The 27,058-nt window shown below is 41.8% G+C and overlaps 1 protein-coding gene across 3 annotated transcripts in view; it reads right to left on the reverse strand.

Moving 5' to 3' along the window:
- Window positions 1–625: 625 nt before the first annotated feature.
- Window positions 626–27,058, reverse strand: part of cd2ap (CD2-associated protein) — a 76,163-nt gene continuing 49,730 nt past the window's right edge. For all 3 annotated transcript variants that reach the window (XM_014144592.2, XM_014144589.2, XM_014144591.2), the window contains exons 11-19: window positions 26,626–26,662; window positions 21,380–21,442; window positions 12,853–12,997; window positions 11,731–11,840; window positions 7,659–7,774; window positions 7,110–7,193; window positions 5,381–5,616; window positions 4,928–4,991; window positions 626–2,013 (exon numbers count right to left, since the gene is read on the reverse strand). In XM_014144592.2, coding sequence (XP_014000067.1) covers window positions 1,972–2,013; window positions 4,928–4,991; window positions 5,381–5,616; window positions 7,110–7,193; window positions 7,659–7,774; window positions 11,731–11,840; window positions 12,853–12,997; window positions 21,380–21,442; window positions 26,626–26,662 — 897 coding nt within the window. In that variant the 3' untranslated portion in view covers window positions 626–1,971. The remainder of the gene's footprint in view (window positions 2,014–4,927; window positions 4,992–5,380; window positions 5,617–7,109; window positions 7,194–7,658; window positions 7,775–11,730; window positions 11,841–12,852; window positions 12,998–21,379; window positions 21,443–26,625; window positions 26,663–27,058) is intronic.

Genomic DNA, 27,058 nt, shown 5'->3' on the forward strand with positions numbered 1-27,058 from the left:
GATGACCTGGCCTCCACAATCACACAACTGAGATTGGGATGAGTTGGACCGCAAAGTGAAGGAAAAGCAGCCAACACGTGCTTAGCATATGTTGGAACTCCTTCAAGACTGTTGGAAAAGCATTCCAGGTGAAGATGGTTGAGAAAATGCCAAGAGTGTGCAAAGCTGTCATCAATGCAAAGGGTGGCTACTTTGAAGAATCTCAAATATAAAATATATTTATATTTTTTTAACATGTTTTTGGTTACTACATTATTCCATATGTGTTATTTAATAGTTTTGATGTATTCACTATTATTCTACAATGTAGAAAATAATAAAAATAAAGAAAAACCGTTGAATGACTAGGTGTGTCCAAACTTTTGACTGATATATATTATATATAAAATGTAAATAATTAGCTTGCTGAAAATAGAATATGAAGAAGGATGCAGAGAAAGAAGGCCATCCACAGTGTTCAGGATGATCTGGAGTCGAGGCAAACATCCTTCTGGTCATGATGGGTAAGTAACACGTTAAGAATCAACAAAATGCTGCATAATCTAGCGACAACCTCAAAGATGCTTTTCATCAAAGGCAATTTCTTTCATGATTTGTCTGTCCGGTACACTGAACGCATCCCATCAAAAACACTTTGTCCTTCGTGGAGTTCAATCACATACGTTTCATTGACAAAGTGGTGCTGGCTGTGCATAGGTACAGTGCAGAGCTTAACCCTTCTGTATCAAGTAGATCTCTTCCCCAAAGCCTTTCCATTCAGCCTCTCACTTACAGTAATGAGAAATGGCAGAGATACTGTGTACTGGACTATGTGCTCAGTTGGCCTCCATGCTCCACATTTCTACTTGGTCCAAGTATAAAGGTGTGTGAACCTTAGGACAACATGGAAACACAAAGGTCACTGCTATACAGGACTTCAGGTCTCATCTGGGAGGTTAGAAAGAGATTGCTCACTCTTCAAAGCACACATGATTTTGTTTACAGAGAGAGATTTAGAGAGAGCTGCATATGGTTCATAAAAGAGGAGTCAGAGCAATTTGGCGTACAGGAGTTGGTGCAAGATAACAACAATCAATGAGTAAGCCACAATTTTGACGGTGGCGTGAAATAAAATGGAGGTTTATCTCATAAACCTCTGGTGCTCTTTTCAAGTAGCGCTAGTATTGGCTGTATTTGAAGGTACCAAATATATGATCTATATAACACACCTGTCACTCTCTTTCTGATAGAACCGTTCCACGTGACATGTCCTTTACAAGAAGAACAAAATTAAAAAAGGACCCTCTATAATATATGTCTAAGCACATTGTCAGAACTTACAAATATATATCATCAGCAAGTCTAAACAGTTTGATAAATGTAATCTCCCAATATTAACACTTTAATATGTGTTTAACAGGCACAATAGTGTTACCCTGGATAGGAATGTTAGAAAAAAAGAAAAAAGAAGAAGAAAATGATCCCTTATGCCATAACAATGGAGTACAACACTGCTATAGCAACAGGGACATATCACAATAATTCATTATGATCTAAAGGAGGCTAATATGGATACTTTAACTGAAAATCTGAATCATCTTTAAAATCAACTACCTGCAAGTCATAAAAAAACAAAAGGAATCCCCTATCGCTTTATACAGAATCAGTAGTATTGAGAGCAACCCTCACACATTCCCATAGAGAATGCAGAGACTGCCAGTCCAGCACAGTAGTTAGTAAGGCCTCGATCGTTTGTGTTGGCAAAACAAAAAGAAACAACAAAAAAAAAGTTACAAAAAACATATACATCTGTATTTAATTACACCTTTCTAGAACTAGAAAACCTTAATATGTGCAAAAATGTAAATCTTACAAATGTGGAATAGGTTGATGATAACTAAAAGTATTATAGGAATGCCATCGTCCCCTTCCTGTTTCTACTTAGAGACAGACCGATAGGTGACTGATATTCCAGGCTGATTGGGTCAGACTTCACGTCGAATGAACCATCTTCTTTAATTTCTCCATCTCCATCTGAAAGAGACAGACAGACACCATTTTACTAATTTCTCATGGGAAACCAGCAATTCTGATGATAACATCATAGCTAACAGTCTCACAGAGAGGTACGTGGGTATCAGATCTTGAATGAAATTAAAGTCTTATTTCCACTTGCGGTCCAATTTAACCCATCCATACCATTTACAATATTAGTGCAAAACACATTGCCATTTCATGCTCAGTGTCATTTGAATACTAATATGCAGGTTGACTGACAACGGCAGAAATAAGCCACCATATGAAAATCTATTGCATTCGTCAGAGAAAAGCTCTGACATAAATGGGATTCGAAAGAGAGAAAGAGAAAGATAGTCTGCCCAGGCCTACCTCCCCTCATTGCTCCTGGGGATAAGGATGGACAAGGTTAGGGTATACTGGGTCCGACTCCGTGAGTAGTGCTTAGGGTTGTTGCGGTGACTGTATTACCGCCACACCGGAGGTCACGAGTCAAAGTCCACGTGACCGTTTAGTCACGGTAACTAGGCTTCTCCAAGCTCTGATGTTGCTGATGGTCATTAGTAGCCTACCAAACTTGCTAACTGCCTTGTACTCAGCACTCTATTGTCAATCTAATCACTCTGACAATGCAAATCTAATCAAAAATTAAATAAAACAATTCATGAGAGCCCATGAGCTCATGTGGCGCAACATTTCTATAGGCTATGCAACTGCGTGAGAAAACAGGCCTACTATATTTATTTATCAACTTTCCTAATATTAAGCACATTGCTTTACAACAGGCGTATTGTATTCCTGGCAGCATTCAAATGAAAAAGCTCCTCAATTTGCTATTTAAGTGCATAGATGAGATGTATTTTATCCCCTGGCCCTGTTCTGCGACAGGTGCATGATAATGGTCCATCCTAAATCAAAACTCATTTCACAAATATATTATTTAGTATATGTAAAGGCAAGATTATAATTAAGAATAGTCTGATGGAGGACAACATTAGCCTATCATTTGTGAATGATATATTATTTACATTTTACATTTTAGTCATTTAGCAGACGCTCTTATCCAGAGCGACTTACAGTAGTGAATGCATACATTTCATACCATGCATTTCTTTTTTTTGTACTGGCCCCCCGTGGGAATCGAACCCACAACCCTGGCGTTGCACACACCATGCTGGCGTTGCAAACACCATGCTCTACCAACTGAGCCACAGGGAAGACTATCACTTGTGAATGATGCCCAGCTTGCGTGCAGTAAGGCAAGAAACAGATAATATATTTTATTTGCGACTTTTTCAAATCATAGTCGCACACCTCATATAGCCTAGCCCTTAGGCCTATACGTTTTGATAAGGTTTGGATCACAACTAATGCGACCAAATAACTTCTTAAAATGAAGCAGATTCATCCAATTTACAACCGATGTAGAGCCTAACTGGCACGTCCTGCTTATAGCCTACTGCCGTGCGCGCATTGCTGCGCTTATAATGTGAAGAAATAACCTAATAGTTTACCAACATTTTAAGCTAAACGGTCTGATCTGTTGCAGCAGCTTCGTTGCTTTTAAATGTTTTTTTTTTAATGCAAGTTGTTGTATTAATTTGGGATCTATCGCATCCCACAACTGTCCCAGACTATGTTTGGAATATTTATCTCGCACAAAAGGACAATAGAATGTCAACTTCGGTACTATGGGGGATAGTAGATTGACAGGCTATTGCGTTTGCTGTTCGTTAGACCTACTCATCTTGTTGGCTGACAAAAAGATGGAAATTTCTTCTAACATCTTCAATAAATGTCAGAATTAGGTAAGGAGGCACGCAGTTGTGTCCCCGATGCGTCTGTCTTCTCTTGTAGCCTACTTCGGAGCTGAGATGCCTGTGAGAAGGACCCGATCACGTGACAGGCATTGGCTAATAAGAATTGTGAGTGAGAGGTGTTTCGGAGCACGGCGATTGGCTGCCAGGAGAAGGGAATTATAATTATTATATTCAGCTCAAGGGCACAACGGCCATTGCCCGCAAAAGGCATGGATTATTTTAGTGTGCATTGCCGCCGCGGATATTCTAGGCATTATCATGTGCTTGTCAAATTGTGAATGAGAGACTGATGAAGTGTGTGCAGCCTGTGCAAGAAACAAAGCAGAGCTAAAATCATCATTAGAGTCGCAACATGCAGCCTTAGAATGTATTAAAGATCTAAACATATAGCCCAACTTTGTATCACAAATAAAGTTGCATAAATAACTCCAAATTAAGCATATAGGAGGACCTGTTTCTATGTTAACCGCATATGCACACTCCCTCAGAAATTGTTTGGAGAAAATATAATTTAGATTTTATTCAGCTATGTTCAATTGTATTCTTCATACTATAAAATACAATAAAATAACGCAACGGAATTCAAAGCAAATGTTGTCTTAAATGAACTAGTGTAGCCCACAGCCGTATGGCATAGCCAGATCTGGACCTAACATAAGGACAACAACTCGGAGTATGCTATTCTGTTCTTCTGAAATAGACTACATTTTCTTCATATCATGTTTCCTTAGACCTGTCAAAAATAAATACTGGATTTATTGTGATGGTGTAGGCTATATTACATGGATTTATTAGACTTTTTGAAATGTAGATGTTCCAAAAGGTCTGCATCAGTGGCTTGTAGGGTGTGCGTGGAAGCCAGGAGATGCTAAATGTGTTTATGTTAATTAACGGTCAATTACCGTGAGACCGGCAGTTATTTGCTTGACAATCACCGGCTGACAAAATGTCATGACCACCGCAGTCCTACTAGCGCTGAGTCGGGACATAAAGCATTCCACAGTGTGAATGAACCTCTGTCTTTCCAGTCCACCTCGCACCCGCTGACTGGACCTGTCAAGCTTACACACTGACAAGCTGCAGTGTAAAGACGGATACCGTCATCAACTTACCTGCAGGGCCACTCGTTTCAACCTCTCCTCGTCCAGCTCGCTTCTCAGCTCTGCCATCTCTCTCCTGCAAAGAAAAGCCTGAATGTTCACAAGGCTCCTCAGTGCTTGAACACATGACAGGCTAGCATCGGATCAACAATAAGATCACATCACCATTACTCTGCCTGAACAGGCTTCACTCACAAGTTCCAACAGTGACTCGCCTATATACAAGCCGTAGGGCACACAAAAAAAAAAAAATAGGACAGTAGCTAAAATACTGCTCTGAAAAAGGTACACAAAGAACAATTTTGACTGATTTATGTAGCTAGCTTTATAATGAAGCTTTATCATCTAAACAAGGCAACATTTGTTTGGATATCTTAACAAAGACATAACGCTTCATTTGAAGAGTACAGAGTAAATAGTAGGAACTGAACAATACCAGATCTAAGGAAAGTGGTAGTTAGTTACATTTGCTGGGTCTTGAGGAGCTCCACAGACAGCAGCAGTTCTTTCATTTGGCCTCTGAGGTCCTGCAGCTCAGACTTCCGCTCCTCTGGCTCTGCCTTGGCCTTTGTCTCCGCGCTGGGGCCTGGGCTGGGGCTTCTGCGGCCAGGGGCCGAAGCCGCGCTGGCCTTGAGCCCCTCTGACAGGGATGGGCTGGGCTTGAGGACGGGAGATTGGGAGTGTGAGCTGGGCATGGATGGCTGCGGAAGAAGGAGAGAGGTGGTATAAAAATATTTTTGTCCTGGCTGTGACCTCCATTCTGAATGCTTTTGACTAATGAATGAAGTCAGTGTTCCTTTGCTCAAAATGAATCAAGTAAATTCTTCTGGTCGTAAAACATACCGTAAGTAGTCTTTAGCGACCAGCCATGACTGCTAGGAGGGAGCTACAGTAGCCATTTGAAACACTGTTGCAGAGCTGTAGCTGCGGAAGGCTATTTCATTTGGATTGAACACAACTGATCCCCTGTTTCTCCCTCTGAAGTCAGGGGTGCTTTAATATTGTGTTCTCCTGCCTCCCATCACCTCAGGATATAGTTTTCATTCATTTCTTTATTTTCCTCTGCCGAGAGGGTCAACATCTAATTTTAAAGGATTTAAATGTCCAAGGAGCCAAAGGGTATCTTTATTTCAACCTATAGAAGTTTGTAGCCCACAGTTATGGGGCTTGATGCGCAGGGATTAGTCACTCGATTTAAGTGGTACAGGTAAACAGCTGGTTGACCCCAGCTGGTGAGTGCTTTGAGAAGGCCTCCAGTTGCGCTGGCCTGTCCACACAAAGTCAGTGTGAGGTGCATGTCCGCTTTACTCCCCCACTGGGCATCTGAGGAAACGCTAACAAGACACACACGAGGATGGACATGAAGTTCATTAGAAACATGAGGATGCCCTCCGTTTGGCCTCTGTAGGACAACTAGCACCATCTCCCAGTGTGACTAATATCAGCCTTACACTGGGCCTGAGTGGATTTGTTGGTTTGCAAAAGAGCATTATTTGGTGAATGCATGTGAATATCTGCGTGAGTGCGTGTGACTGCATGCATGCGTGTAAATTATTACCTGGACGTATGTGTACGTACATCTTGTGTGACCTCAGGGAGCTTAATGCCAGAGGCTTGCGACTGTGCTGTACTGGAGCCGATGGGATCAGGGTTCATCAAGATAAGAGGGCTTTCATACAGTAACAGGGTGGCTTACATACAGAGGGAGGGAGGGAGGGACGGCGAGAGGGACGACAGGAGGAAAACAACCTGGCAGGAGGACGGCTCCTATTAGTGAGGGATTGCCCAGAGGAACTGAGAGAGGTCTCTATGATTTAACAGAAGATCACAAGACGGTTGCAGTTTTCCGAGGATGTATTAGTTAATATCTATAGACAAACCTGACTCAGTTTCTGAACTGAGACATATATTTTGCTGTTCTTTTTGGGGTGTTGTATCCTCTATATTAATTCCTTGCTGCGTGCAAATATTGGCTGAAGTGACTAATTTGCAGCAATAGCATCCATTTGGGATGATTTGTACTGGAACAGGGATAGAGCTAATGTGTATTTGGGCCATTGATTCACACTCAGAAAACTTTATTGCCATACATACAAAATAGTTGTTCTGGAATGAGGTTGGTGTACCGCACATACAAGTTCAATACAGGTTAGACACTAACCAATGCAATCAGACACGTCAATGTCATTGTTACCTTTCTCGCGTCTATCAACTTTGGCTTGGGGCGGTCCTCCTCGTCAAACTTGAAGGTTTTCTCCACGCTGATGTCCTTGTTTGGCTGAGAAGACAAAAATACAAAACAGGTCTGCTCAGTAGTTGACACCTTGCCAGACATTCTCACAGACTTGTTAATCTGTTTCTAACGGAAGGCTTTCACATTACTCTTCAGGGAACTCAGTCAATCTCAGACAAATCAGAGCGACCTGACAGCTCTCCTCTCAGCCCTTCATGTAACTCAAATGTCTGCCATTTGATGTCTTTTCAAGTGGACATGTAGCAACCTGCTCCCAATCTCACGTCAACTCCCCCGATCCATCATGAGATTCAGATAAAGTGCGATATCTGTGTATGGAATGCGGTGATGTACATTTGCTGTTCAGATAGGACCTGCATGCCAAATGTGTTTTTGAGAGGAATTTGATGTGTAAACGTAACGTATGGAGTGAGATTAACATGTGTGGTTTTGCAAGTCTGTGTGCAGAGTTGTGTCCTCAGTAGCGTGTTGGTATGTCTGTGTACTCACAGAGTGGCCTCCTCCAAACTGAGCGGGAAGCCTCTTGCCAGCCATCTTTGGTCTGTTAGCGGTGGGGTGAGACAGCTTCTCAGAGGTAGACGACAGATCATCAAAGCTCATCAGGTCTTCAGAGACAGATACAGAGGGAGAGACGTAAAGAGAAAAGTAAATAACAGCACTTTTCTTTACAAATGCAGACAGCAGAAAGATCATAGGCGTTTTCATGAAATGGAACAAAGAACTGGATAGAAATAAGACGTCGCAACCAAAACCATTGAACGGTAGTTGCCATTCTATGGTCTTGTGATTTCCTTTCAATGAGAAGTAGCAGAACACAGGTTTTTCATCTGAAGAGACACAGTTCTGGGAAGAATACCAACTTAGGAATGGGGCTGTAATCACATTTCATTGTTAAGATTTCCTTGAGAATTGTACAACACTGAAACTGCCACACTAAGTAAGCACTATATAGTCCTATGGGTAACACGTAATAAACCATTTATAAAAGGCATTTATAAAATTGTGTGATCACCATTCATTAATCATTACTCCCACACTTAAACCCTTTAGTAATCATTAGTAAAGTATTTTTGCAGTCCATAATCTAAAGTGAGCACAATTTATACTTTATAAATACTTAATGTTTTGAGTGACCTGCAATTTCTCACAAAAAAATGGGCATGCCATTGGTAGACATTCCAGCAATACCCGGTAAAAGAATGAGCAGAACGTTTAAGGAAATATACACAAATGTGAGAATAACTAGCTTAGTAACGATAACAAATGCGGGAGTAATGATTCCTAAAAAAAAAAAAACAGTATAAATGCCTTAAATGGATTATTAGGTACCCTTAAAATGAAGTGTTAACGTCCTATATAAATACTATAGACAGGATTTTTAGTAACATTGCAGAACTCCCAGGGGAGTGAAGTTGACATAAAGGAGAATGAGGAGGAGTGTTTTTCCCTGTTTGTTTTCACACCCTAATCCCACGGGGCTAATGACCTATGGTTTTAGCAGCTCTTTTGATGCTTTTAGCGGCGTGGGTCACAGACACGACTCCCCAGGAAACTTCTAACCTCCATGATGTCATGATTCTGAGAACTCACCTCGCCTAAACTCCCTTGTCTTCCCTTAGCTCGATCTCCATCCCTTTATCTCTTCCTAAAAGCTTTTCTCTTGTGTATTCCTGTTTGTGATTGTCCTTGGCATGAAATGAGAGGTGATGTAAACATAGCCAACCTCCCTCCCTCCCTCCCTCTTTCTCATCCTCTTTTATCTCTCCATCCTCCAAAAACCTATTCACCCATGGGTTTAGAGGATTAAATCAACACATTAGCGACAAAAACTCTAAAAATAAAAACTAAGTATTTTAGTAATTTGGGATTTTAGCTGTCAATATATATCTTACAGCATTTGATCATGTGTTACAGTAGGCCTGAATTGCTTCAGAGAGGAAATCGTGATGCTGAAATTAAACCAGTTGACTTTGAATGTGTTTCAGAGTTCACGGATGTCTCCTGTTGCATCTGTGATGCAGTACCATTATGAATCTACCGGTATGTGTCAAAGGGCAAACCAAGCACACGAAATATGCATAATGTTAGTAAAAAAACTAAGCTCTTAATGGACACACAAAGCGTACTGGACTTTTTAAATGTTGGAAGGTAAAATTTAAAAGAATGTCCCCGAATCAACCTTTAAAGAAAAAAGAACAAAGGCAACAGTAAACATGTCGTCGCCCACAAATGAATATCTGAATTAATAAAAAGGGGTTTCAGCTCATCCCCCTCTTTTTAGGTCAGTGTTTCCTGTTCTTGAGGACATTACTCCAACAGCCTGTTGCGGCAGGAGGGGTAATCCACAACTCAAATATGGATCTACTGCACTAATCCTCAGTTTAGATAGAACACCATCAGCCAGTAGCAACTCATCCCAAAACTCAATTAAAAACACAGGAGGGCTGCAGACCCCTAGAGAGGAGGGACCTACTGCAGAATGCACACACACACACACACACACACACACACACACACACACACAACTGGTGGTATGCAGGCGAGAACGACTGCCCCCTCTCATTGAAGCCACGGAAGTTAAAGTCCGACCCTGGTACTGCAGGCAGTTAGCATCCCCCATTCTAGTGATTGGAAAAATATATATATTTGTGGTCAATCTCTGTGCAAATAAAAAAATGTTTAGAAGACAATCATGGTACCAATAATTGCTTCTAAGACACCAGATGTCCTTGAACTGATTATCGTACACAGAAGTAGTTAAGGACAATTTAGTTGCTAATGGCAGCCTCAGTCTGCCTCTGTTACTCAATGAGAGGGAGCAGCACTGAGCTAGCCTGCAACATCACTCCCCAGAGTAGCTCAAACCGCACATGTTATGTCTCTATGAGACCCCATCTTAACCGACTTCATTTGGCTTCAATGCACTATTGAGTCTTCACATAAGAATGAATGGTGTCACGTGATCGATGGATTTGTCCATTGATATACAGTCATTGGTGGTACTCCACATGGACAGGCACACAGACACTTTAAATGTGACATAGTAAGGGCCATAAACAACTAGTTGGGTTCATAACTGTAGGTAGGTACTGCTAATGGATGCAAAAACAATAAAGTCTGCACACACTGAAGAAAAAGCATCATTACCGAAATGTCTATAAGAAAGTATTGAACTGTAAAATGAATGAAGTAAGCTTTTTATTCTTGAAAAACAAAAGTACGTAGCCCTTTACACTCGTAGCCGTATGTAGGTTGAAAATGGCTGATCTGGGCACTGATAAGTGTCTAAATTGTAACACAGTGGCTGTACAGTAACATGCTGTAAATGACGTCAGGCTCTGGCTCTACGCTTCACAGCGCTGTATGGGTTTTGATTGACAGCTGTTCTGCACATGAGCGCCGCGTGCGACAAGAAGTTGCCCCCAGCCCTCACAGTAATTGGGCAACTTTTGAAGAAAAAAAAAGAAGAAAAAAAGTGTTGTCCAGGTGAGGGAAATGCTGTAAATTAAGAGGACTCAATCTATTTTGAAAACTGAGACATTTAGGATTAAAATAAATACCGATTTGATGTCATACAGGCAAGCCAAACACCTGTGAGTCCAAACGTGCACTTCCCATTCTCCAGATCATGTCATATACAGTGTCAACATTTATGATCACTGTGTTCGATGTACAGTTAAAAGATGGCATCACGTCATACCCTGAGATGTTCTGAACACAATGAGCTTGTGTGTGTCTATTGTGACAAGCTTTCAAATGACGCCCCCCTGACCCAGATCACCATTTAAAATGGAACGTTCTAGGATTGCGTAAACAACAGCAGCAATTGTGAGGATGGCGGGGATGCAGGCTTGTGTTCCAAACAAAACTACAAGTGAGCTTGCTCTAGTTCCTCAACAGCACAGCTAGGAGAGTTAAAAAAAGCATCTTGTGACTCTTCTTTGAGTCATTGAAACCTCCAAACTGTGCTCTTTTAATTGCCACCATGCTTATGCATTTTCATATTTCCTCTAAGAAACATTTAAATGTAGCCCTATGAATAGGCCAAATCCCACGAGTGTAAAGGAACTTTATTTTACCACAGCTATATAGACTAACTGGTTTTACGCACTTCATAATAAAAAAGAAAAAAATTTAAATCAGGCAAATTCTTATTTACAATGAAGGCCTACACAGGCCAAACCCGGACTACGCTGGGCCAATTGCGTGACGCCCTATGGGACTCCCAATCACGGCCGGTTGTGATACAGCCTGGATTCGAACCAGGGTGTCTGTAGTGATGCCTCATTAGACCGCTGCGTCAGTCAGGAGGTTTTACGCATAAAGAAACATTCAACCTAAGAAGCTGGGAGAGTATATATGGTTTTATAGATGAAACGTGATCCTGTGTTTGGAGCAAGCTGAGCATAACTAATAATGATGTCACGGAGCTGTATAATCGTGAAGGTATGTATATATCTATATTTATTCTTGATCCCCGATGAATGTTTCATTGCATGCCTTGTTAAAAAGGTTTTACTACTAGGAATTTATTCAAAATAAAAAGTGGAGTCATACATACCCATGTCAAGGGCTTTGTCCCCCCAGTCACCCGACAGCGTTTTTGGTTTGCTGGGTAACGTTGGCTCAATGTCGGACTTTGGAAGTGTGGAAGGCACCTCTCCATTGTGCCTGTAGAGGAGGGGGATAACAACAATAACAGTAGCAAAACATTACTAGAGATGTAAATAGTAGTGGCAGTAATACAATCCTGATGGCTGGAGTTATAGGTACATTCTGTTAGGAATGAAACTGGATTTCAAAGGCCTTTGTGCTACACATTGAGACTTAAATAGCAAAATAGGAAAGCTATTTTCAGTGTGAATGCAATCATTCAGAAGCCATAAACAAATGCCTGACAATCTAAATATACTGGTTATTAATGCTGTTGTCGTTTGAAGCTGTTCCTCCTCAAATGCATCGATGCTACCACAGCAGACCTACTATCCATCTACATCGTATACGTTAGACTAGTTCTAGAGTACACGGTCCCTGCCTGGCACCCTGGCCTCACTCAAACCCTGAGTACTCAGCTGGAGCGGCTCCAGAAGGGAGCTTGCAGAATAATTCTGGGCGAGTCGTATACCAGCTATGGGGAAGCCCATGAAACCTTAGGAATCATGTCCTGGGAGAACTGATGGAAGCAGATCTGCCCGACATTTGCTAAATCTCGGCAGAGCTCCCAGTTTGCAGACTGGCTCCCCCCAACCAGACAGCAGGTCACTGGATGTAACCCACAACAGCCACAAACTGAACACTCTCATGACACAGACAAGCTGCTATCAGAACTCTCCCATCCCATATTTCCCTAAACTGATCAACGCACACACACACACACCAGATGCCTAAGAAATGCCTACATAAGAACTCTTGTATTTTATAAAGCGGTCACCCCAAACATTGCTAATTTTGCTTTGTATACATTGCATATTTTAAATGGTATCATATTAAACGTTTATGCTAGTTGAGGATTTTATTATTGTATTATTAGGATTGTAAATTGGTGTACAACTTAGTCTATGACAGCGAATTTGCCAATAAAACCTACTACTGCACAATGTTGTCCTTCCTCAAGTGAATATCCAATATGAACAAAGGGAAAGCTGGAAGAACAGGAGGACGGGTAGAAGGATGAAAGGCTTACTTGGCCCCTAGGGAGGGTGCGAGAGGCTTGTCTGGTCGTTTTGGGGGGAGGACGCCTGGTTTACCCTTGCCTGGAGGAGGTACAGGTTTCTTGGGTGGGACCAGAGGGGCAGTAGGCTTTGACAGTTTTTGATCTGTCTTGTCACCTTCACACACACACACACACACACACACACACACACACACACACACACACACACACACACACACACACACAGAGAGAGACAGAATTTGAATCAGAATGATCATTGTGATAAAATATTTCACATTTTATGCACTGTACTGTATACATTTCAAGACCATGGAGGTTGTACGAGGTCCTGGTTGTTTTAGGCACATTCATTCTCGGCTGCCAGGACATGTAAGCATCAACTATTCCCAGGGATATTCCACTGAAATATTAAAATAGACAACCCCTAACCTCATTAGGGAAATGCTTCATTCCTGACAGAGAAACAAACAACGCTGTGACAAATTATTCATATGCATAGAGGGCGATAAGATATGCAAAGCAGGAACAAGTGTAAAACAGCAAGGTGTTTCTTTTAGCTAATCGAAGCCTAGGGACAAGGGAAGTGTCACCGTGTCCCTGAAGTCATCCTTTGAAAGGGGTTAGTGCCAGGGCGAAGGAAAGCTTTTCAGCCACCATGAGGACAGCCAGTGACATCACTTCTGTAGCGTACAGTGAATGTGTGTAAGTGCAGCACTTCACGTTAATACCAAAGCGCCTTCGTGCATGAAATGGGCAAATGTGCAAGAAGCCCAGAGGTAAGCCAAAAACAGGACACATATAATCTAGGTTAAAGCACTGCTAATAAAGGCCTGTCACAATGGATTGCCTGGAACAAAAAACATGCAGTAGCTGTCCGCTCACTGTCACATTGTCCCTCCATTTACCCTGATGACATAACTATACATGCAAATAACATTTTAATTTTACCTTTAACTAGGCAAGTCAGTTAAGAACACATTCTTATTTACAATGACGGCCTACCCCGGCCAAACCCGGATGACGCTGGGCCAATAGTGCGCCGCCCTATGAGACTCCCAATAACATCCGTTAACTCATCCCATATCAGACTAAAACCCTGGAGCTACGATAGATATAAAAGTCAAAGGGAACTTTAGGATGAAACTAAAATAAAACTTACATTAAACTCATAAAAAGCTAAACATTTAGGCTAAACATATATATTTTTGTTAATTATCTGACACTTTTATCCAGAGTTACTAAGTAAAAATAAAGTACAGGACATTTAAATTAGAAGTTAATTGCTAAATATATACTGAACGAAAATAATCACAACATGCTACAATTTCAAAGATTTTACTGAGTTTCAGTTCAAATAAGGAAATCAAATCAATTGAAATAAATTAATTAGGCGAAGTTGCTGGATATTGGCGGTAAACTGGAACACGCTGTGGAACACGTCAATCCAGAGCATCCCAAACACGCTCAATGGGTGACATGTCTGGTGAGTGTGCAGGCGAGACATTTTCAGCTTCCAGGAATTGTGTACAGATCCTTGAGACATTGGGCCATGCATTATAATGCTGAAACATGAGGTGATGGTGGCGGATGAATGGCACGACAATGGGCCTCAGGATTTCATCACGGCATCTCTGTGCATTCAAATTGCCATCGATAAAATGCAATTGTGTTCGTTGTCCGTAGCTTATGCCTGCCCATACCATAACCCCCCCATTGGGCACTCTGTTCACAACGTTGACATCAGCAAACCATACACGTGTTCTGCGGTTGTGAGGCCGATTGGAAGTACTGCAAAATTCTCTAAAACGCCGTTGGAGGCGGCTTATGGTAGAGAAATTAACATTTCATTATCTGGTAACAGCTCTGGTGGACATTCCTGCAGTCAGCATGCTAATTGCACGCTCCCTTAAAACTTGAGACATCCATGGAATTATGTTGTGTGACAACTGCACATTTTAGAGAGGCCTTTTTATTGTCTCCAGCATAAGGTGCACGTGTGTAATGATCATGCGGTTTAAAATCAGCTTCTAGATATGCCACAACTTGGCAATGAAAAAAATGCTCACTAACAGGGATGTAAACAAATTTGTGCACAAAAGTTTGACAGTAATGCACGTTTTGTGCATTTGGACATTTTTGGGGATATTTTATTTCAGCTCATGAAACATGGGACCAAAATGTTACACGTTGCGTTTATATTTTTGCTCAGTGTATATTAGGCTTCTGGTTTTCTGGACTCACAATGTGCTGTTAGCACGGCGGTCCAACATGATTCAAGCCTGTCTCGAGGTTGAGATACATCTGCACACACAAGCTGATAGTTCCGGAACTAATTCATTGATAGCACCTTAACCCCATGAGCTATGAAATGTTCCTATTGATGGGTACTCACACACTGCATGACTGATTATAACATTAAGTACTCAAATACAAGTTAGATAAAATGTAATTGTATTTGTCACATGCTCCGTAAACAACATGTGTAGATTAACAGTGAAATACTTACTTAGGGCCCTTCCCAACAATGCAGAGAGAAAGAAAATAGAGAAATAATAGACAAATAATAACACAAGAAAGAAATACACAATGAGTAACGATAACTTGGCTATATACACAGGGTACTAGTACCGAGTCGATGTGCAGGGGTATGAAGTAATTGGAGGTAGATATGTACAATATAGGTAGGGATAAAGTGTCTAGGCAACAGGATAGATAATAAACAGTAACAGCAGCGTATGCAATGAGTAAAAAAATAAGTGCAAAAAGGGTCAATGCATATAGTTAACCAATAGCTACCAGAACTAACTGTTTAGCGGTCTTATGGCATAGGGGTAGAAGCTGTGCATGGTCCTGTTGGTTCCAGACTTTGTGCATCGGTACCGCTTGCCGTGCGGTTGTAGAGAGTACATTCTATGACTTCGGTGATTGGAGTTTAAGGCCTTATTCTGACACCACCTGGTATAGAGGTCCTGAACGGCAGGGAGCTCAGTCCCAGTGATGTACTGGGCGGAACACACCACCCTCTGTAGCGCCTTGCAGATGGATGCCAAGCAGTTGCCATACCACGCGGTAATGCAGCCAGTCAAGATGCTCTCAATTGTGCAGCTGTAGAACGTTTTGAGGATTGGAGGGCCCATGCCAAATCTTTTCGGCCTCCTGAGGGGTAAGAAGCATTGGTGCGCCCTCCTCACAACTGTGTTGTTGTGTAAGGACCATGATAATTCCTCTGCCCTCTGTTTCCTGTAGTCCACGATCAGCTCCCTTGTCTTGCTGACGTTGAGTGGGAGGCCAGGTCTCTGACCTCCTCCCCACAGGCAGTCTCATTGTCGTCAGTGATCAGGCCTACCACCGTCGTGTTGTCGGCAAACTTAATGATGGTGTTGGAGTCGTGCTTGGCCACGCAGTCATGGGTGAACAGAGAGTACAGGAGGGGACTAAGCACGAGGGGGGCCCCGTGTTGAGGATCAGCGTGGCGGATGTGTTGTTGCCTACCCTCACCACCTGGGGGCTGCCAGTCAGGAAGTCCAGGATTTAGTTGCAGAGGGAGGTGTTTAATCCCAGGGTCCTTAGCTTAGTAATGAGCTTGGAGGGCACTATGGTGTTGAACACTGAGTTCTAGTCAAACAGCCTTCTCACATAGGTGTTCCTTTCGTCCAGGTGGGAAAGGGCAGTGTGGAGTGCAATAGAGATTGCATCATCTGTGGATCTGTTCGGGTGGTATGCGAATTGGAGTGGGTCCAGGGTGTCTGGGATGATGGTGTTGATGGGAGCCATGAACAGCCTTTCAAAGCAGTTCATGGTTACAGATGTGAATGCTACGGGGCGAGTAATTTAGACAGGTTTTTTGGCGTTCTTGGGCAGAGTGATTATCGTGGTCAGCTTGAAACATAGGTATTACAGATTGGTTCAGGGAGAAGTTGAAAATGTCAGCGAAAACACTTCAAAGACACTTGCCAGCTGGTCAGCGCACGCTCCGAGTATGCGACCTGGTAATCCGTCTGGCCCTGTGACCTTGTGAATGTTGGGAATGTTAGGCCTTGTGAATGTTACGGCTGACTAATCCTTCGGCATTGTCCTTTGTGCTTTCTTTGTGTTCCTGGACCATTTGCCATGCAGCTCCAGGTGACAGAGAGCACATAAACGAGGGCTAAGCCTACAGTAACATGTTGGTAGAAATTAAGTAAAACTGCATTAAAATCACCGGCGACTCACCCCGCCTCCGGGTGAGCATTTCCTTGTTTGCTTATGGCCCTATACAGCTTGTTGAGTGCGGTATTAGTGCCAGCATCAGTTTGTGGTGGTAAATAGACAGCTACGAAAAATATAGATGAAAACTCTTGGTAATGTAGTGGAAGAACGAGAGAAGGTGATACACCTGGTGACTGGCTGGGGCCGAGGCCCAGCATGATGACTCAATCCCGATTCATGGCATTGTTTAGTGACATACCATCTGTGGGCTACCACAGGGGTCAAACACCTTATCTGTGGCAATCTAGAGGAAGACACTGAAGTCCTGGGGTCACTGACGACAGGAGAGGTGTGAAGACTGATGAAAAAAACTTTAATTGGCAAAATGAATTTAATTGCCATGTTTGGATTGTTTCAAGAGTTCAGAAAGAGTTATGAATGTACTGCAAGTGCTATGGATTTAGTGATACAGAGAAATTGTTTTATTCTGTTTGTCGGAAGGCAGATAGTTCAAAGAGAAGCGATACAGGAGCGTGTTCTTACTGTATCATACAGTGTTGATGTGTGGTGATTAGATTAGAGAACGCGTGTGAAGTTTAATGACTTTTGTTTTAATGTTTTTGGTCATGCAAAGAGATGTTAATTAGACATTGGGAGATACTGGGATTTGGCGTTTTTGGAAGAATAAAAGCTGGGTATAAACATTGGTATACCGATCTCCTGATGTACAATGACGCGATGATCGTTTGTATGTAAAATACAGGTGAATTTTTTTCTTCTTTTTATAGTGAAGATTTCTGTATGTACTATTTTCTTTATTATTGTATTTATCGGATGACCTTTAAATGGATACGAACTGTAGTCCTCACATTTGAATAATATTTCTTGAATTATTTGGTGAAATGTCTAATGGTAAATTTAATTCACATAGCATATATGCTTGGTCTCTAACTGTGCATCTCTGAACTAAGGTTTACTCAATAATTGAATGCGAAGACATCGATTGCAAGATATTAGCTCCTTGTTCCTTAGCCTCTTAATAATTGCAAAAATGGTAAACCTAGACACGTGCTTCTTATAGTATTCCGAGTGGCGGCGCAAGGCTAGCAACCTTGGCTATACCCACTGGGTATGATTATGGGCCTAAAGCAGTCACAGGATAATGGAGACAGATAATTGTGTAGTTTATTATTACTATATTCAAACTAAATGTTTGGATCATTTTCATCCACCTACATAATAGTGACTCATCCAGTTGATTGGGGATGCTCTATATCACACTACAGAAATAGTGTGGTCTACATCTTATGATGAGGTATTCTAACTCAGGCGAGCAGAACCTCGAGACTTCCTTAACATATGATGGAAGTTTGCTTGTCCACAAAAATGATGGAAGTAATATTGAATCTCGATTGATTCACCATTGATTGATTCACCATTGAATGACATAAAAGCGTTGCAGAGACTGAGTATACAAAAAGAGCCTGAAAACACACACACACAAAAGTAGGTCAGAAGACAGGCCTGTGATGTCTTCAGCCGACAGATCCACCTCCTTGTTTCTTATAATAAGTGACTAATTACAGAGACAACTTAATCACCGTGTTAACAGCACACTCACAACAAACACTTTGTCCAACCTTACATCTGACACTTGTTAAACAACCTCTCCAGCCTTCTTACGCAAATCAGTGTTCCTTCATTTCCCCTCTCTCAAATCATAGATTAGGCCCAATCGAGTTGACTTATTTGATTAGTACGCTGGAAGAAGAGTGTGTTAACTGTAAACATGAACATCCCAGAGACGTTGGTCAGGAAGCTGATTGCCTGTTCATAAAACATGCTGAAAAAGCAGCACATTGCTGTAGAGCAACAGTGTCTCAGTGACACAATTCACATTAAAATACCAGACAATGGGCTGCAGCTAACTGTTCTGAAACCAACAGGGATTATGGCTGGGCGATATGGCCTAAAAATCACATCACGAGTCTTTTCAAATTTATGGGCGATTCACAAAAAAATAAAACAAATTTGTTTTTTTTTATGTTCTTTCTAAATAAGCTCAAGTTGCACAATTAAAAGGTAAAAAAATAAATAAACATTTGTTACAAATTTAACCAGAACCATGCACATCCACTAAATTACCAACTTCTGGTAGCAGGCAATTTAGAAAACAAGCCCACCTGGTAGAATTCAGTTGGAGACTGTTGTTCGGCCTACCTGGATAAGGAGCGGCCTACCTGGATAAGGAGCTTATTTCTCAGAATGAGAACGCATTGCCAATTCCATACATACACACACGTCTTTATATGCTCATTGTACATTTATAAAACACAGACTAGAAAGATAGCCCATACAGTGCCTTCGGAAAGTACTCAGACCCCTTTACTTTTTCCACATTTTGTTACGTTACAGCCTTATTGGATTAAATAAAATACAGATCATCAGCAATCTACACAAAATACCCCATAATGACAAAGCGAAAACAGGTTTGGAATTTTCTGCAAATGTATTAAAAATAAGTACATAAGTATTCAGATCCTTCGCTATGAGATTCGAAACGCAGTCCAGGGGACTGAATACTTTCCAAAAGGCACTGTAAGTCAGCGGCTAAAATGTTGCTAGTGGTATATGGAACCGCAATGCTGTGCACGACAGAAACTGAGCACAAATTTTCCACAATCTTGTTCATTGATACTCATCTTAGTAGGGTCTGCTCTGTTTCAAATTTTAGGAGTTGACACATAAAAAGGGTCATCACAAAATATTAAGTTCTCCTCTATTACAGAAAAAATAATGTCTCAACGCGTTTCATTGTCCATATGACCGATTATGTTGGACCAAACCTCAAATGAAAATAGCAAGTTGAAGTTGCTTGTTGTCAGAGAGGAAGACGATCTTTCGACTTTGTTGAGAGTGGCAGGGGGTGGGGCTTGATGTCTGTCTGAGTGGGAAGGTGCGCAGTGCACACAGCACAGAAGGTGCAAAAGAGACGAGAGACGAGACCAAAAAGACAAACAATAATAAAAATGTAAAGAAATTGAAACCGCGACCCTCACGATACAGGCATTTGGAACACCGCACTAAAACAAATTCAAATTAATTAGAGACAATCAGATGTACAGTGAATTGCAATCAGAAATTTGAGAGCACTTTGGCCTCCACTTCACCTATAATATGGATGGTTTTAATAATTGATCCTATAGATATTCTATGATGGGAGACATTATACATCTCTTTGGAAGTGTGTGTGGTGAGCGTAGGGCCTAATATATCTAAATCTATCTATATCTCATAAATATATAGATATAGATATAGAGATAGAGTATATATATATATATATCTCTCTCTCTATCTCTACATCTATATCTATATATTTATGAGATATAGATAGATATAGATATATTAGGCCCTACGCTCACCACACACACTTCCAAAGAGATGTATAATGTCTCCCATCATAGAATATCTATAGGATCAATTATTAAAACCATCCATATTATAGGTGAAGTGGAGGCCAAAGTGCTCTCAAATTTCTGATTGCAATTCACTGTACATCTGATTGTCCAATAATTGTGTAAACCGCTTGTTAATAAAGAGGAGGCTGAAGAGGACATGAGTGTTGTTTTTATCCAAGGCGACACGACGCCCAACATGTGAAATGAAAAGATGAGACTGTTCTCCTCTAATAGGCTGTGGTAGGATATGCCATGGTCAGGTAGGCATAGCAGGACTGGTGCAGCTGCTGCTCACTGACTAAGTGAGGGGACCAAAACGATATTTGCGTCATCATTTCCCTTCAAGTGGATCAACTGTCAACACAAACACTACAGAGAAGTGAATCCCTGTGTTTCTCTTGATCTGTATGACAGGTGTCTGTCTTGAGTCTAGACCCTTGGGATCAGCTTTAGTGAGCATATACAGTTAGTTATTCATTAAGTTATTCATGTGATTTTAAGAGGGGCCCAAATGTCAAAATTACAGCTTGCATCTTCCAGGTGCAAATGCTCAAGCCAGAGCAAACTCTTCATTGGTGTGAGACTTAAGACTAATTTATACTATACGGAGACGAAATGTTCGGCACGTAGCAGTGTCACAATGTCACTTTTTCATAACCACACACACACACACAACAGGGTCAGGTTGTGTAGTAAGACTAATATAAAATGTATGTGATATCTGAGAGAATGTGATCGGTGTTTGACCTCATCTGGAGAGCCACATCCCTTGGAGCTGATTGGAAGGTGGGAAGTGTTGGCAGCACCCAGAAAGGAGAGGGGAAAGGTTTCTCACCCCTTAATGGGAAAGGGCAGGTAGGTGGAAGGATGGGGAAGAGGGCAAACCTTACCTCTGTCCTCAGGATGCGGATGCAGGGGCTTCTTGTCAGCGAACGGGACCTCGGGTTTGCGAGCTGAAAAGCGAAACATGTTCCTGTTGGTTAGTAACGTCCTCCTGTCTTTACAATCGCTCTACGAATCTATGAGGGCAGCCACTCGTACACAGAGCAAACTGAACAGACATTCTGCAAGGAGGATGTGAGACATTCAAGTGTTTCCTGTGCAGACTACAGGGAGAGTACAGAAATCTTTGCAGTGCTCTGCAAGCACCTGAAACTTCAGATGTTTCCTAGATAGGAGGCGTTCTTGCAATAAGTATTAACACCCTTTGGAAACATGAACCTAAAAGAACAGAAAACTTTTTCCAATCAACACAGGGATACATCAATGATGTCGCTCTCACTGCTGGTGATTCTTTGATCCACCTCTACGCAGACGACACCATTTTGTATACCTCTGGCACTTCTTTGGACACTGTGTTAGCTAACCTCCAGACGAGCTTCAATGCCATACAACTCTCCATCCGTGGCCTCCAACTGCTCTTAAATGAAAGTAAAACTAAATGCATGCTCTTCAACCATTCGCTGCCCGCACCTGCCTGCCTGTCCAGCATCACTACTCTGGACGGTTCTGACTTAGAATATGTGGACAACTAAAAATACCTAGGTGTCTGGTTAAACTGTAAACTCTCCTTCCAGACTCAGATCAAACATCTCCAATTCAAAATTAAATCTAGAATCGGCTTCCTATTTCGCAACAAAGCATCCTTCACACATGCTGCCAAACATACCCTCGTAAAACTAACCATCCTACCGCTCCTCGACTTCGGCGATGTCATTTACAAAATAGCCTCCAACACTCTAGTCAACAAATTGGATGCAGTCTATCACAGTGCCATCCGTTTTGTCACCAAAGCCCCATATACTACCCACCACTGCGACCTGAACGCTCTCGTTGGCTGGCCCTCGCTTCATACTCGTCGCCAAACCCACTGGCTCCAGATCATCTACAAGTCTTTGCTAGGTAAAGCCCCGCCTTATCTCAGCTCACTGGTCACCATAGCAGCACCCACCCGTAGCACACGCTCCAGCAGGTATATCTCACTGGTCACCCCCAAAGCCAATTCTTCCTTTGGCCTCCTCTCCTTCCAGTTCTCTGCTGCCAATGACTGGAACGAACTACAAAAATCTCTGAAGCTGGAGACTCTTACCTCCCTCACTAGCTTTAAGCATCAGCTGTCAGAGCAGCTCTCAGATCACTGCACCTGTACATAGCTCATCTGTAAATAGCCCATCCAATCTACCTCATCCCCATACTGTATTTATTTATCTTGCTCCTTTGCACCCCAGTATCTCTACTTGCACATTCTTCTGCACATCCTACCATTCCAGTGTTTAATTGCTATATTGTAATTACTTCGCCACCATGGCCTATTTATTGCCTTACCTCTCTTATCCTACCTCATTTGCACATGCTGTATATAGATTTTTCTACTGTATTATTGATTGTATGTTTGTTTACTCCATGTGTAACTCTGTGTTGTTGTACGTGTCGAACTGCTTTGCTTTATCTTGGCCAGGTTGCAGTTGCAAATGAGAACTTGTTCTCAACTAGCCTACCTGGTTAAATAAAGGTGAAATAAATGTTTTAATAAAAAATAAGACATATCTAGGTGTAAGGTGCTTGATAGAATAGCCAAGTCAATCTACACACAATACCTCATAAGGACAAAGCAAAAACAGGTTTTTAGAAATGTTTGCTAATTTATAAATTAGGCAGTGATTACAGCATTGAATCTTCTTGGGTATGACGCTACAAGCTTGGCACACCTGTATTTGTGAAGTTTCTCCCATTCTTCTCTGCAGATCCTCTCAAGCTCTGTCATGTTGGCTGGGCAGCTATTTTGAGGTCTCTCCAGAGATGTTCAATCGGGTTCAAGTCCAGGCTCTGGCTGGGCCACTCAAGGACATTCAGAGACTTGTCCCGAAGCCACTCATGAATTGTCTTGGTTGTGTGCTTCGGGTCATTGTCCTGTTGAAAGGTGAACCTTCGCCCCAGTCTAAGGTCCTGAGCGCTCTGGAGCAGGTTTTCATCAAGGATCTCTGTACTTTGCTCCGTTTATCTTTGCCTCGATCCTGGCTAGTCTCCCAGTCCCTGCAGTTGAAAAACATTCCCACAACATGCTGCCACCACCATGCTTCACCGTAGGGATGGTGCCAGGTTTCCTCCAGACGTGATGCTTGGAATTCAGGCCAAAGAGATCAATCTTGGTTTCATCAGACCAAAGAATCTTGTTTCTCATGGTCTGAAAGTCTTTAGGTGTCTTTTGGCAAACTCCAAGGGGGCTGTTATTTGTCTTTTACTGAGGAGTGGCTTCCGTCTGGTCACTCTAATATAAAGGCCTGACTGGAGGAGTGCTGCAGAGATGGTTGTCCTTCTGGAAGGTTCTCCCATCTCCACAGAGGAACTCTGTCAGAGTGACCATCAGGTTCTTGGTCACCTCCGTGACCAAGGCCCTTCTCCCCCGATTGCTCTAGGATGAGTCTTGGTGGTTCCAAACATCTTCCATGTAAGAATGATGGAAGCCACTGTGTTCTTGGGGACCTTCAATGCTGCAGAAATGTTTTTGTACCCTTCCCCAGATCTGTGCCTTGACACAATCCTGTCTTGGAGCTCTACGGACAATTCCTTTGACCTCATGGCTGGGTTTTTGCTCTGACATGCACTGTCAACTGTGGGACCTTATATAGACAGGTGTGTGCGCGCCTTTCCAAATCATGTCCAATGAATTAAATGTACCACAGGTGGACTCCAATCAAGTTGTAGAAACATCTCAAGGATGACTGATTGAAACAGGATGCACCCGAGCTCAATTTCAAGTCTAATAGCAAAGGAGCTGAATACTTATGTAAATAAGGCATTTGTTTTTTATTTTCCAAACATATCTAAAAACCTGTTTTTGCCTTGTCATTATGGGGTAGTGTGTAGATTGCTGAGGATTTGTTTTTATTGAATCCATTTTAGAATAAGGCTGTAACATAACAAAATGTGGAAAAAGTCAAGGGGTCGGAATACTTTAAAGGCACTGTATCATGTTAACGACTGCAAATCATACATTTTCTGTGACATGGTTTAAAAAAATTCAATAGGATTTAATTGAACCATTTTCATAGTTCCTTACTCATGATGATTCATTTGTGTGTACCCCTTTAAGAGCGTCCCGTGATCAGTAGAAGAAAAATAATAATAGGTCCCATTAAAAGGGTCTTTACTTTTGAACGGTTTGAGCTAGAGACAAGTGGTTTTCTGCATTGTAATAGTGCAACCCCAGACACAAAGCAATGCTCCGTTTGTTTTTATGGCAGAGGCTGTGTTAGAGCTAAGCCTAAATCAGACTTGCCTGCGCCAATGGTTCTCAGAGACTAAGTAAAATTATAAAATAACTTGGCTTGTGATGCGCGCCTTTAATTAAGGATGCACCCCTTTTCAATTCTCGTCTAAAATGACCCAAATCTAATACCCAAATCTAACTGCCTGTAGTTCAGGACATGCATATTCATGATACTATTTGAAAGGAAACTCTTTGAAGTTTGTGGAAATGTGAAATTAATGTAGGAGTATATAAAACATTAGATCTGGTAAAAGATAATACAAAGGAAAAAAAAATGCGTTTTTTTGTACCATCATTTTGAAATGCAAGAGAAAGGCCATAATGAATTATTCTAGCCCAGGCGCAATTTAGACTCTGGCCACTAGATGGCAGCAGTGTATGTGCAAAGTTTTAGACAGATCCAATGAACCATTGGATATCTATTCAAAATGTTGTATGTACTGCTCAAATGTGCCTAATTGGTTTATTCATACATTTTCAAGTTCATAATTGTGCCCTCTCCTCAAACAATAGCATGGTATTCTTTCACTGTAATAGCTACAGTGGACAGTACAGTTAGATTAACAAGAATTTAAGCCTTCTGCCCATATCAGATACGTCTATGTCCTGGGATTTTTTTTGTTTCTTACAAGCTCATGCTAATCACATTAGCCTACGTTAGCTCAAAAATTCCATGTTAATTCCACAGGTCACTTTTTTTTTTTTAAGTGAGTGTTACATTTGTTAAAATCAAGATTAGGAAAAGTTTTACGGCACACCTGATTGAAAACCACTGCTCTAGAGATATAGATCTATGGGAAAATTAAGACCTCCGGGTATAGTGGGTTTTATCGCTTTAACAGCCGGGATGAGGGCCCTAGAAGTCTGCTACGTGAGACTACAGTGGGCCATTAGACAGGAGTCAAAGGCTCCTAAATATCTACATGCATCACGTCTCTATTCGCCTTGGCAGACAATCAAGGATTCAGATCTGGACTGAATTTACAACATGGTACAAAACAAAGTTGGGGAATTCATAGATGTTTATTTTCCCTGAATCCCAAACCCCTCAGGGTCTTACTGTAACACAGTCCTCTCAGTTCAAGGCAGGAAGTGCATTAATTAATAACGCAACAATTTAGCCAGCCCCCCCCCCCGTTCCAATCTATACATCATTTTGAGCGAGCGAGGAAGCGATTAGAACACTCCACCTCTCCATCGCATTCTCTTTGGCCATTACCCCCAAGACCGGTTGCCTTGTCAACCAAACCGATGGAGACGTGAACGACTAATTACAATCATGATCACCTCTGGAGCATTCATAACTAGAGATTATGATATTAGGTGACAGGGTGCACTGATAGACAAGCAGAGGCACATGTTTGTGTCCTTCTGCCTATATTGATTGATAATGTACTAACACTCGGCAAGAGACGACACCAGTGGGGAAGTTTGAAAACATAGTGGAGAGTCGCATGCAAAACCACAGGTTCCTGCTTCTTGGAAACGAAGGCTGAGAGAGACAAGTCATCCACCGCCTGCCTCTCTGTTAAATGATAGCGATCTACTTTTACCAGGGGCGCAACTTTGTTTTCGAAGTGGGGGGGACATAATTATTATTTTTAATCCAGTCGGATACACTCCAAACTGCTTACCCTACTGCTCGGAAGTGTCTGCATGGTTCTAAAGCACACCCTTACCTCGTTGTGTATCACATTCCAATTATAAAAACTGGGGGGGAGGGCAAAAATGACATTTCAGAATGTGATACAGACATGTCCCCCCCATCCCCAGTGAAAGTTGCGCCCCTGACTTTTACAATCTTTGACATGATCATCTAAAAAGAAGGTTGACAACGGTTACACGTTCATTATAAGCAGGCCTTACCTATGCTTTTTGATGGTGGGGGTGGCTTCTTGGGTCTCTGAAAAACAGAAAGTAGGTCAATGTGACATAGCGGACTTCTCATTCAGCTACAGTAGCCCTCGTTAGTTTAAATATCAGACTCCCAGCAGATGCACCATGATGGCCAACAAGCAGAGAGCGAAAGAGCACTTTATTGCTCCACTGTATTCGGTTTAACTTTCAAGGAATATGTTCAAAATGACAGTACGTAGTGAGGTAACAAGTCAAGCCTTTTTCTAAAGAAAAGCAACCCAAAATACCTGGAGTTACACAAGCTGACAAGTCATAATGCACTGACAGGACAATAATGACAGCCAATAGGCTTTTTCAAGCATAGAGAACATTCTTCTTTATTAAGGCGTGGGAGTGTCTCTCTGCATCTACCTACTTGAATACGTGCTATGGCAACAAAGAA

The sequence above is a fragment of the Salmo salar genome, chromosome ssa15 (genome assembly GCF_905237065.1).
Source record: "Salmo salar chromosome ssa15, Ssal_v3.1, whole genome shotgun sequence".
In the NCBI taxonomy this organism is placed as follows: domain Eukaryota; kingdom Metazoa; phylum Chordata; class Actinopteri; order Salmoniformes; family Salmonidae; genus Salmo; species Salmo salar.